Genomic DNA, 13,332 nt, shown 5'->3' on the forward strand with positions numbered 1-13,332 from the left:
GCAATTACACATATGGATACTACTAATTGCAATTATTCATGCTCATCCTCATCTACATCTGCAAGAGGCTAATTAGGCAAGTTGTAGAAATTCAACCCAGGTTCCTGGAATACATGTAGCTTAAAGTAAATGTCCAGTGTTTCCAGATTTATTTGACAAGTTTGAGGTGGGGTTTTTAAGTGTTTTTTTCACCAATTTATGCTTTGGCCGCGAGTATGAATATAGGACGAGGCATTTCCATTATTTGGGTATGAGTTAGCAGAATATGAACTTTTAAAAGTGATATTTACTGGACAGTTACTTTATCATCTGGAAGACAGCACACTATATTGTGTTTCTCTTCACAAGTAAACTAAATAGATTTTTATTTCACAATTTATTTGGCCTCTGTCATTGTGGAATTTTGTCATCTCTTTATTTTGCTTCGTCTGTGCTTATTTTTAGATAGGGAACAAAGCAGTGGTATTTGAACTGGGGGCTGTGTCTCTTTACCATCTCCTCCACTGCTGTGTGTCAGAGGGTGTAAATGTCAACAAGACATCTCTGCTTGCTCCTGATTTTGGAGGTGCCGAGCATCTCCTCACTGAGCAAGGCAGAGCCATCCGCACGGTTCAGTAGGAATCCTGAACACTGCACTGCACCCAAGGCGGTGGGGGGTGCACGTGTCCTCTGTGTGTGTCGTGTGCGTGTTGTGTGTGTCATCTGTGTGTGCATTATCTGTGTGTGTGTGTGTGTGTGTGTGTGTGTGTGTGTGTGTGTGTGTGTGTGTGTGTGTGTGTGTGTGTGTGTGTGTGTGTGTGTGTGTGTGTGTGTGTGTGTGTGTGTGTGTGTGTGTGTGTGTGTGTGTGTGTTCGTAACACCACTGACCAGAGCTGATTGCTTGATTTTCATACTAAAGGTCTTTACTGAGGGGAACAAACGCCACCGAAAGAAGGAAAAGATAAGCATGTTGTGTGATCGATCAGCAGCTTCCTCACCACAGGCATCGGCTTGCTGTTATTGGCCTCATACAAATATGCTTTCCTTGCAAAGTGATTTTGGGGGCAATGGGGGACTAATTATGAACCCGTGCATACTGTCTCCAGGTATCATAGCAACTAGCACAATAGTATGAGCAAAGGAGAGAATAATCCCTTCTTCACAGTCTGCACACAGAACCCCCTTCTCAGCAAAAAGAAGTGCAAAATTACAGAGAAAAGAGATGCATTGGACCGTATGAAAATGAATCTTTCCTCTATGCTATTTATAGGGAAATGACGGTGGTATAGATTCACATAAACTACAATACATTATTTGAATTCAGAACTTCATTGTCAGCTAAATTCACTGGGTGCAACCAATAGCTTTTCTGCCTCTCTGAACCATTTCATTCTAATTTCATACTGAGTTATTGCGACGGATTAATAGCTGCTGTATGGAATGGAAAATGAATGTGTTTAGAGTAAATGACGCCTAGAAGGCTTAACGGTATAAAAGAGAAAGACCTCCACATGCTCTCTCTTTCTTCCCAATGGAAATACTCTACAGTAGTGGGGATGAAACGAAAAAGCATATTCTAAATTGAATTCCCTCTCTTCTTGCTTCTGTATTGCTTCTATATTCTGTTCCTTTGACATTTCTACAAAACACACAGGAACTGTGTTCTACATAAGTACATTTTGACATAAGCAGGAGTAAAACACTAAAACAGCCATTATTAATTCAGAAGGCTCAGTGAGGATCAAGTGCTCTCTGCCCTACCATTCATAAATCAACAGCTTCTACCTGCATTCATACCAAGCCATTGCAGGGGAATGAAAACATAGCATGTGTCAGCTGGTGAAGGAGGCCATGTCTGGTGATGCTGGGTTTACAGATTGATGTCATTTATATACAGATTAAATAAGTGAGAGGAGAAAAGCAGTCATAAATCCAGTAGGCTACTACCAAAAAACTGTACGTATGCTTGCCAAATTCTGGTCACTTTCGCACATTTTTTCCCCAATATCCTGGTTGGAGTTTACGGATTTCCTTCTAATTTCCTTCTGATTCCGGGAATCTTCCATCTGGGATTTCCTGAAGACCTGAGAATTTTGGAAAAGCTACCAGAGTTTTGCAACCCTAACTCTATACTACTGGAACTTGGAGTTCACCTGAAATATGCAGCCCTCTACTTTCCTCTGGCATCTCATATGATTGTAAATCAAAGACACCTAAAGTAGAGATGCTGAGGCATGTATTCCTATGTCCATTAAAAAAAACAGGTCTAAATTGCAGACTTCCTGCCATTAGGGGCTATTTCAGAGGCCTGTCCAGGGGCCCTGTTGAGTGTGATGGCTTTATTGTGTATAAGGGTTGTAACAGAAGTACATGTGGTTGGGGAATGGAAACAGATGGCAGTGACATGATGCAAGGAGGGTGCTGAACGATGGCTGCCTCATATTTATGAGTGAGCCTGGAGCTCACTTTCACCACTTCTATTGTTAATGAACCCAAACTACAGTTCCCTCACTGGTTTTTATGTGCCTGTGTGTCACTCTGAAGACGTTACTGCACAGTGGACACACATGAGGCACACATGAGATACTGGACATACCATCTCTGTTAAATTAAGGAAGGAGATGAATTTTCCGCTAAGTGTTTTCACTTATGGTCTTGAACGCGGTATGATACATTATGATATCCTGCGGTGTACGCCAATACATAGTGTCCATTTATCAACAGTTTTAATTCATTAATCATCAAATAAGAAAGAACACTATGACAGGCATTACAGCAGTATACACACTATGCACTATGGGTAAAGGGCCGATCAAGGTTATTCAGTCACGTACCATTGAATGCCATTGGATTAGAGGTTGATTCTCCGGCTTTCTGCTTCCTCTGTTTGATCATGAACACATAAGGTAATCCAATTATAGAATTACACACAATCAGATAAATGAAAGTGCACCTTCCAGCTCAAAGAACAGTAATGAGATTGGCATTCATTGAAAATGTGACTCAATTGACTAAATAATTGTTGCTATTGCTTATGCTTTAGATCTTTTACATGTTATGTTATACAGTCAAAATCATACTTTCTCATCATTTAATAATTTGATTGTTTGGAGCAGGAATAAACAGGTCCAACATTTTCTGTTGTTTAGGAAAGGGACGATTCTTCCGATTCCGCCAGGCTGCCTTTAGTCTGGTCTCCAACAAACAGTCTCTTCCACAAGAGGACCCAGATGCCGTCATGGTGGACTCCCCCTCCCCCAAACAGAACGAGGACTCTGAGGCTCTGACCAACTTCCAGTCGCCCCCGACCGAAGACAACTGCAGCCCCACCGATGCCAATGACACACGGGCCCTCATCAGCTCCAGCCACCACTCCTCCCAGGCCAGTGTGCATGGACCCGGACCCCTGGACCACTCCTCTCCCAAGCAGCACCCGTGGGACAGGCTGTACCAGACGGAGGCGCACCAGTCCACCACCTGCCTCGCACACACCATCTCCAGAGGCAGCATCAGCGGGAGCAGCATGAGGCGAGCCTCCTCCGTCCACGACATAGAAGGCTTCAGCAACTCCAAGAGCATGTTCAGGAACCGACACGCGAGTGAAGGTAAAGTAAGACGATGAAATGTCTAACGAAAGCTTTGTGGTCCCAAGATTTCGAATGGGAACAGAGCTATTGTCATCATTGTGTCTTGTGAGTACTCCTTGCTCAGGAATTGTGTATTACAGTATACTATTACGGATCCATGCCAACAATATCTGCATCCACAGTACTATTTCTATCTTCTCTCTTCCTCTCGCCACTATGATGCTGCTTTTAGACAATGGTCGCTATATCAGAGGTAACGATGTGTTCCCTAACCATGCTTGTCGTGCATTGGACTGTTTGAAGCATGTATCCTAATCAAGCCAATTGACCACGAGTGATGATGATTTCTCCCTGAAATTCTACCCTCAACGAAGCGCTGCACTTGAGAATGTGTTGTGACTTAGACAGTTGAGTGTTTTTGTCCTGTCAGCTATTTTAAATGTATTTGGATGATTGATCAACACCCCCTGAATGAAAGCCTGCTGCCTCCACTGACTGCTAATATTGCCATCCCCACCCAACCTAACACCTGCATGAAAGACAGCTATTTTGCTTTCTGGGGGGGGGGGGGGGGGGGGGATCAGTGGTCACTATGCTCTGTCTGCTTCCTATCAGTTTCCCTGATCACCAACGCCAACCATCATCAAATGTGTGATGTTTGGCTCACTGCTACAGTTTTGACCTCTGTCCAGGTACTACTCAATGTCCTTTACTAGAGCTGTGCTGTACTGTATTACCATCTCTCTACAGTCAATTTCTTTGGGTTGTCTTTACCTTCCAGGTCCGTTCAATCATCTCAAGTCCAGTTTGCTTGGCTCCACCTCTGAATCCAACATCAACAAGTACAGCACCATCAACAAGATCCCGCTGATTGCGCTCAACTTCACGGAGCGGAATAACGAAAATAAGGCACACTCTCCCCCATCGTCAGAAAACACTATCATAGCACCCAAGGTTAAGGACAGAACGCACAACGTCACTGAGAAAGTCACACAGGTGAGACAATTGGCTGTCTGGAAAGCACATTTCACTCTTTTTTTCGTACAGCTTTCATGTTACATTATGCGTACGAGCCACAAAACAAGACATTTACCAAATGAATGCTAGACACATTGCTGCCTATATTATTCATTATGTTTGCACTAATGGCTGCTTTTGAATCATATATTTCCACACTGTTTGACATTGGTACTAATGCAATGAATTGGAGAAACAATCTCATCAATGAATAGTCGGTGTGACATTTGCTCTGTGTAAAAACAAGTCCAGCAGTGTAATACAGTATGCAGTAGAATCTCTCCTGCTTGTTCCTACAACAACTAAGCGATGTATAGTGACTGTCCTCTCATTAACGTCAGTGTCAAACCTCAGCACAGGCTGTAGGGTAGAAGACCAAGCTTTCCAGTACAACCAGACCTTTTTTGACAGGCGAAAACAGAGCACTCCTCCTGACAATGACATTCTATAGAAGAGACAAGCCATTCTCATAAGTACAGCCATCATCTGACTGAACTCTCTGAATTTTCTGGGTTGCACTACCTTGAATTGGCCATTCGGTGGGTGGGTTTTTCACATTAGATACGGTAGATGTCGAGATGCATGGGAGAATCCATAATTCATCTTGTAGATGTACTGAGGCAACATAAAACAAAGCCCTCTGTCCTCATCATTTCTCCAGCAGTATCATCAGATAGAAGGTCTCTCTTTGCAGCCTGTCAGAGCTCATTAAGATCCGAAAGAGAGGAAAGCCACATACTAACTGGCCATTATAAACTGGGTGGTTTGAGCCCTGAATGCTGATTGACTGACAGCCATGGTATATCAGACTGTATCAAATCAAATCAAACTTTATTTGTCACACGCGCCAAATACAACAAGTGTAGACCTTACTGTGAAATGCTGACTTACAAGCCCTTAACCAACAGTGCAATTCAAGAAGAGTTAAGAAAATATTTACCAAATAAACTAAAGTAAAAAATAGTGGGGTACCGGTACCGAGTCAGTGTGCGGGGGTACAGGTTAGAGGTAATTTGTACATGTAGGTAGGGGTGAAGTGACTATGCATAGATAATGAACAGCGAGTAGCAGCAGTGTACAAAACAAATGGGGGGGGGGGGGGGGGGGGGGGGGGGGGTTCAATGTAATAGTCTGGTGGCCATTTGATTAATTGTTCAGCAGTCTTATGGCTTGGGGGTAGAAGCTGTTAAGGAGCCTTTTGGTCCTAGACTTGGCGCTCCGGTACCGCTTGCCGTGCGATAGCAGAGAAAACAGTCTATGACTTGGGTGACTGGAGTCTAAAAATGTTATGGGCTTTCCTAGATGGCAGGAAAATAGGCCCCAGTGATGTACTGGGCCGTATGCACTACCCTCTGTAGCGCCTTACGGTCACATGCCGAGCAGTTGCCATACCAGGCGGGGATGCAATCGGTCAGGATGCTCTCGATAGTGCAGCTGTAGTACTTTTTGAGGATCTGGGCACCCATGCCAAATCGTTTCAGTCTCCCGAGGGGGAAAATGTTTTGTTGTGCGCTCTTCACAACTGTCTTGGTGTGTTTGGACCATGATAGTTATTTGGTGATGTGGAAACTCGCTCCACTACAGCACCGTTGATGTTAATGTTCATCTTTTCCTCTGGTCCTCGATCAGCTCCTTTGTCTTGCTCACATTGAGTGAGAGGTTATGGTCCTGGCACCACACTGCCAGTTCTCTGACCTCCTCCCTATAGGCTGTCTCATCATTGTCGGTGATCAGGCCTATCACTGTTGAGTCGTCAGCAAACTTAATGATGGTGTTGGAGTCGTGTTTGGCCACGCAGTCGTGGGTGAACAGGGAGTACAGGAGGGGACTAAGTACACACCCCTGAGGGGCCCCAGTGTTGAGAATCAACAAGGCAGACATGTTGTTGCCTACCCTTACCACCTGGAGGTGGCCCGTCAGGATGTCCAGGATCCAGTTGCAGAGGGAGGTGTTTAGTCCTGGGGTCCTTAGCTTATTGATGAGCTTCGTGTGCACTATGGTGTTGAATGCTGAGCTGTAGTCAATGAACAGCATTCTCACATAGGTGTTCCTTTTGTCCAGGTGGGAAAGGGCAGTGTGGAGTGCGATTTAAGATTGCGTCATCTGTGGATCTGTTGGGGCGGTATGCGAATTGGAGTGGGTCTAGGGTACCCGGGAGGATGCCGTTGATGTGAGCCATGGCCAGCCTTTCAAAGCACTTCATGTGGCTACCGACGTAGGTTCTACAGGGCGGTAATCATTTAGGCAGTTTACCTTCACGCCCTTGGGCACAGGGACTATGGTGGTCTGCTTGAAACATGTAGGTATTACAGACTCAGTCAGGGAGAAGTTGAAAATGTCGGTGAAGAACCTTGCCAGTTGGTCTGCGTATGCTTTGAGTACACGTCCTGGTATTCCATCTGGCCCCGCGGCTTTGTGAATGTTGACCTGTTTAAAGGTCTTGCTCAAATCGGCTACGGAGAGCGTTATCAAACAGTCATCACAGTATACCACGGAAATGACAAAATATGTATTTTTACTGCTCTAATTATGTTGGTAACCAGTTTATATTATCAATAAGGCACCTCGGGGGGTTGTGGTATATGGCCAATATATCTCAGCTAAGGGCTGTGCCCAAGTACTCCGCGTTGCGTCGTGTTTAAGAACAGCCCTTAGCCGTAGTATATTGGCCGTATACCACACCCCCCCGGGCATTATTGCTTAATTAGATTACAACATTGCTTAGATAGCCATAATAAGCCCCAGAGTCAGAGTCCAACCATGGAGAGAAGCTAACAGAGCACTGCAATTGTACAGAACCTTTGTTCAAGGTACTATTTGCAAAAGATATATTGCTAGGATATGTAACCTGATTATCCTCCTTCAATTCTATCATTAAATCAAATTGCATTTTCAAAATGATCTACCCCCAAAAAATCTAGACGTGAATTTACTACCGGAATGTTAGACGGTAAGGCAGTGATTCTGGAGCCTGGTTGCCGTCTCTGTTCAGCAATTACAATCCACTCCTTGAAATTTGCCAAAGACAGGAGTGGAATGTCAGCTAAAAAGACTGTTACCCAGACTTGTGATCCTGTGGAAGACATTTGATATTGGAAATCATATTATTCACATCCCAAGACGGTGGCAATCGTCCTGTCTGTCAAATGAGAGGAGAGGACTTGTCCTAATAGAGTTGGACTGTGCCTCACTTACTCTCAGGTTAGCTGAATCATAGAGGCTGTCAAGTCCTTGAGCCAGGTACATTACCTCAATTGTTCCGGCAATAGCCAGCTACTGAGATAATGGAGTTAAAAACTACCATGGATAGATTATTATATTGCCACTTAGAGAAATGTTTGACACTCAAATCTACAGAGTAAAACTTTTTGCCCGAATTTGTTTAAATTAGTGCTCTTGGTGATTGCTGTCCCCTCTTCTCTCTGCTACTACAGGTACTGTCACTGGGTGCTGATGTCCTTCCAGAATACAAGCTCCAGACTCCACGCATGGACAGATTCACCATCCTCCACTACAGCCCATTCAAAGCTATGTGGGACTGGCTCATCCTGCTGCTGGTCATCTATACAGCCATCCTGACACCCTACTCTGCTGCTTTCCTACTCAATGACCGCGAGGAGCAAATGAGGCGCGAGTGTGGATACTCCTGCAATCCCCTGAATGTGGTTGATTTCATGGTGGACATCATGTTCATCGTTGACATCGTTATCAACTTCCGGACCACATACGTGAATCTGAACGAGGAAGTGGTCAGCCAACCAGGGAAGATCGCCATTCACTATTTCAAAGGCTGGTTCCTTATAGACATGGTGGCTGCGATCCCCTTTGACCTGCTTATCTTCGGTTCAGGATCAGATGAAGTAAGTCATCCCTAATGCATGTCTTTCCCTGTGTTTTTCTTTCTGGGAGGTTTATTGCATATCACTTCAGCAGTGCTTCCACTCTTTTCCCATTTATTAAGCTCAGACTTATGCCCGTGGGCTACTTCTTAAAGGCAGAATTTTTCTGTCTCGGCTCTGAAAGGATTACTGTATTAAATTGCATGTTGTTGTTGTTGTTTTTTTTGAATGGCCGTCGTTTCAAAATCCATTTACGTGGATTAATGGCTTCAATGATGCATTTAAATGAGGAGCGAGCCAGCAGAACCCAGCAGTGCTGTGTGCACAGCTGACATACAGATGTGAAAGGCCCACAGGATTAAGAAATCATAGGCCCCAGGGCTTTGGATTTTTATGCCCCCCCCCCCCCCCCCCCGACACACCCTAATTTTCTGTAAACAAATCTGCGCACAAAGTTGCGTGGTAAATTTACGGTTGAAGATAAAGCCCCTTTATAATAAAGCCGTAACATTTGCGATGTGGCATATAGGCTACTGTTGAGCATAGGCGTTTTTAGGATTTCTAGACATGGGGGAAAATTTGTAGGAGGGTTGGGATTTTTTTGGTGGCTTTTTATAAATGCATTTCATTTACATGGCAGAAGACATTAGTAGAATACTTTTTTTTATACCACACAAATGAATGAAATGAGTGGCTACTCTGACACTGACAAACTGAGATCAATAAAAACGATCTGGTCTTGAATTAAAACAATAGCCCAGGCCAATGAAGGGACACAGATTTGACAGTATTAGGAGGAAATAAATGAATTAATATATATAAAGGTAGGGATGTGGAAAGCAAAAAAAAGGTAGGGACGTGGATCAGAAAACCACTCAGTATCTGGTGTGACCACCATTTTCCTCATGCAGCACAACATCTCCTTCGCATTGATCAGGTTATTGATTGATCAGGCTATTGATTGATCAGGCTATTGATTGTGGCCTGTGGGATCTTTTCCCAGTCCTTTTCAATGGCTGTGTGAAGTTGCTGGATATTGGCGGGAACTGGAACACGCTGTCGTACACATCGATCCAGAGCATCACAAACATGCTCAATGGGTGACATGTCTGGTGAGTATGCAGGCCATGGAAGAACTGGGACCTTTTCAGCTTCCAGGAATTGTGTACAGATTCTTCCGACATGGGGCCGTGCATTACCATGCTGAAACATGAGATGATGGCGGCAGATGAATGGCACGACAATGGGCATCAGGATCTCGTCACGGTATCTCTGTGCATTCAAATTGCCATCGATAAAATGCAATTGTGTTTATTGTCCGTAGCTTATGCCTGCCCAACCCATAACCCCACCATGGGGCACTCTGTTCACAACGTTGACGTCAACAAGCCGCTCGCCCACACGACGTCATACATGCTGTGTGCCATCTGCGTGGTAGAGTTGAAACTGGGATTCATCCGTGAAGAGCACACTTCTTCAGGATGCCACTGGCCAACGAAGGTGAGCATTTGCCCACTGAAGTCAGTTACGACGGCGAACTGCAGTCAGGCCAAGACCCTGGTAAGGACAACAAGCAAGCAGATGAGCTTCCTTGAGACGGTTGCTGAAAGTTTGTGCAGAAATTCTTCGGTTGTGCAAACCCACAGTTTCATTAGCTGTCCGAGTGGCTGGTCTCAGATGATACTGCAGGTGAAGAAGCCGGATGTGAAGGTCCTGGGTTGGCATGATTACACGTGGTCTGCGGTTGTGAAGCCAGTTGGATGTATTGCCAAATTCTCTAAAACGACATTGCAGGCAGCTTATGGTAGAGAAATGAACTCGCCAATTGCATGCTCTCTCAAAACTTCAGACATCTGTGGCATTGGGTTGTGAGACAAAATGGCACATTTTAGAGTGGCCTTTTATTGTCCCCAGCACAAGATGCACCTGTGTAATGATCATGCTGTTTAATCAGCTTCTTGATATGCTACATCTGTCAGGTGGATGGATTATCTTGGCAAAGGAGAAATGCTCACTAACAGGGATGTAAACATATTTGTGCATAATATTTTAGAGAAACAAGGTATTTGTGCGTATGGAACATTTCTGGAATCTTATTTCAGCTCATGAAACAGAGGACCAGCACTTTACATGTTGCACTTATATTTTTGTTCAGTATATATACAGTGCATCGGAAAGTATTCAGACCCCTTCCCTTTTTCCACATTTTGTTACGTTACAGCCTTATTGTAAAATGGATACAGTCAATGTTTTCCTACACCCAATACCCCATAATGACAAAGTGAAAACAGGTTTTTAGACATTTGGAGGCACAGATTTGGGGAAGGGTACCAAAAGTGTTTTCAGTATTGAAGGTCCCCAAGAACACAGTGGCATCCTTCCTTCTTAAATGGAAGAAGTTTGGAACCACCAAGACTCTTCCTAGAGCTGGCTGCCCAACCAAACTGGGCAATCGGGGAGAAGGGCCTTGGTCAGGAAGGTGACCAAGAACCCGATGGTCATACCATGAGAAACAAGATTCTCTGGTCTGATGAAACCAAGATTTAACTTTATGGCCTGAATGCCAACCGTCACATCTGGAGAAAACCTGGCACCATCCCTACGGTGAAGCATGGTGGTGACAGCATCATGCTGCGGGGAAATTTTTCAGCGGCAGGGACTGGGAGACTAGTCAGGATCAAGGGAAAGATGAATGGATGCAAGTACAGAGAGATCCTTGATGAAAACCTGCTACAGAGTGCTCAGGACCTCAGACTGGAGCGAAAGTTGACCTTCCAACAGGACAACGACCCTAAACACACAACCAAGACAACGCAGGAGTGGCTTTGGGACAAGTCTCTGAAAGTCCTTGAGTGGCCCAGTTAGAGCCCAGACATGAACCCGATCAATATCTCTGGAGAGACCTGAAAATAGCTGTGCAGCGATGCTCCCCATCCGACCTGACAGAGCATGGGAGGATCTGCAGAGAAGAATGGGAGAAACTACCTAAATACAGGTGTGCCAAGCTTGTAGCATCATACCCAAGAAGACTCGAAGCTGTCATTGCTGCCAAAGGTGCGTCAACAAAGTACTGAGTAAAGGGTTTGAATACTAATGTAAATGTGATATTTCAGTCTCTCTTTTTTAATAAATGTGCAAACCTGTTTTTGCTTTGTCATTATGGTGTATTGCGTTTAGGAGGGGGGGGGAAATGTTTAATACATTTTAGAATAAGGCTGTAACGTAACAAAATGTGGAAAAGGTCAAGGGGTCTGAATAGTTTCCGAATGCACTGTATATACATACTACAGTAGGCTACTAAATAAACTTTGCTTTACAAACTGTACTTTTTTCTCGTGATTGTAGCCTAGAGGTTAAGAGTGTTGGGCCAATAACCAAAAGGTCGTTGGATCGAATTGCTGAGTCGAATTTAGTCCATAGATAGCAGTTCCCATTCAAGTCAGGAATGGCATCCATGGCCACTGTAGTGTACCCATGAGTTTAACAGTCAAAATGCTAGGGTAAGAAGTTCCAAAACCCTTCTATGGATTATATGTCTATGGCCACAACGCAACAAGCTGTTCTATATTTGGCTGGCATTCTGCCCAAATTGCTGCCTTACTGATGGTAGGCATACTGGTAACTGCCAAAATAAAATAAATAAGTAAATGAGGGATACAAAGTATATGTTATGGTGTGGGGTGCATTTTCCCGCCATGGTTTAGGTCCACTTGTAGAGTCTATGCTTAGGCACACTGAATCTGTTCTGGCAGCTCGTAGTGGCCCAACACCCTATTAAAACACATTATGTTGGTGTTTCCTTTATCTTAGCAGTTACATGTATGTGATTGTGATAAAACTTCATTCACAGTTGTTTTTTGAAACTATTGATTCTCTGTGGCTAAATTATGCTTTCTGGTGTATTTTGAACATTGAGAGTGGGCTCCTGTGGGCTTTGGTCCAGGGGCTTCCCTGCAAGCCCCTGCATTAATCCAGCCCTGGGCAGGCCGGCATGTTTGCTTGTTTGTTAATGAGGGAATGTCATTTCAGTGCTTTATCATGCTCTGTTGGCACACCCATAGAAATAAGATTGAATAGAACAGGCGTTCCCATTCAAGTCAATGATGGCATAATGGGGGGATTGGTGGCCATGTGAGTCTACCCATTGGAGCAAAGCAGAAAGTAAAAGCAGGAAGTGTACCCATCAATCTGTGTTGTGATTTGTTGAATCCTAGGTTGAAGATTACAATGTTAAGACAACGAGACAACGAGGTTCCAATTTCCCCTAACCCTTTGCAATTCATGAGACCAGCGTTGCTAGTTAGTTATTTTCTAACGCTTGCGCATGGAATTATTATATTGTCTTAACCTTGTTTTTTTAACATAGGTTGAATCAACTCAAATGATATTACAAAAAAATGCATTCCATTGCATGAGCTACATCACTTAACATAATTTGAATGAACATTCTACATTACCATCGAGTGGTGCAGCGATCTAAGGCACTGCATTTCAATGCTAGAGGTGTCACTACAGATCCTGGTTCGATTCCAGGCTGTATCACAACCGGCCGGGATTGGGAGTCCCATAGGGCGGTGCACAATTGGCCCAGCTTCGTCTGGGTTAGGTTTTGGCCGGGGTAGGCTGTCATTGTAAATAAGAATTTGTTCTTAACTGACTTGCCTATTTATATAAAGGTTAAGTATATATATATTTTTAAAGTCAGTCAGTGAATATTGACAACAAATCAAAATAAAAAACGGTGCCGAGTCATTGTTTAATTTCAGCATGTCACAATTTAATTGAATACAAAATCGTTCAATGTTCAATTTAGCCCCATTGTCTTCTATGCTACCAAGGTTTGTCTCACTTTTTCCTTTCAAAATGTACTTTCTTTTTTACAGATGTTTTCATGTACTGTATGTGTTGAA

General features: G+C 43.9%; 1 protein-coding gene across 3 annotated transcripts in view; it reads left to right on the plus strand.

Moving 5' to 3' along the window:
- The window catches only part of LOC129816319 (potassium voltage-gated channel subfamily H member 7-like), a 49,347-nt gene that overhangs the window by 11,458 nt on the left and 24,557 nt on the right, over window positions 1–13,332 (plus strand). For 2 of the 3 annotated variants that reach the window (XM_055870644.1, XM_055870646.1), the window contains exons 4-7: window positions 3,129–3,584; window positions 3,799–3,819; window positions 4,348–4,562; window positions 8,018–8,443. In XM_055870644.1, coding sequence (XP_055726619.1) covers window positions 3,129–3,584; window positions 3,799–3,819; window positions 4,348–4,562; window positions 8,018–8,443 — 1,118 coding nt within the window. The remainder of the gene's footprint in view (window positions 1–3,128; window positions 3,585–3,798; window positions 3,820–4,347; window positions 4,563–8,017; window positions 8,444–13,332) is intronic. The other variant, XM_055870645.1, reaches the window with a different exon arrangement.

This window comes from Salvelinus fontinalis, chromosome 19, assembly GCF_029448725.1.
Source record: "Salvelinus fontinalis isolate EN_2023a chromosome 19, ASM2944872v1, whole genome shotgun sequence".
Taxonomy (NCBI): Eukaryota; Metazoa; Chordata; class Actinopteri; order Salmoniformes; family Salmonidae; genus Salvelinus; species Salvelinus fontinalis.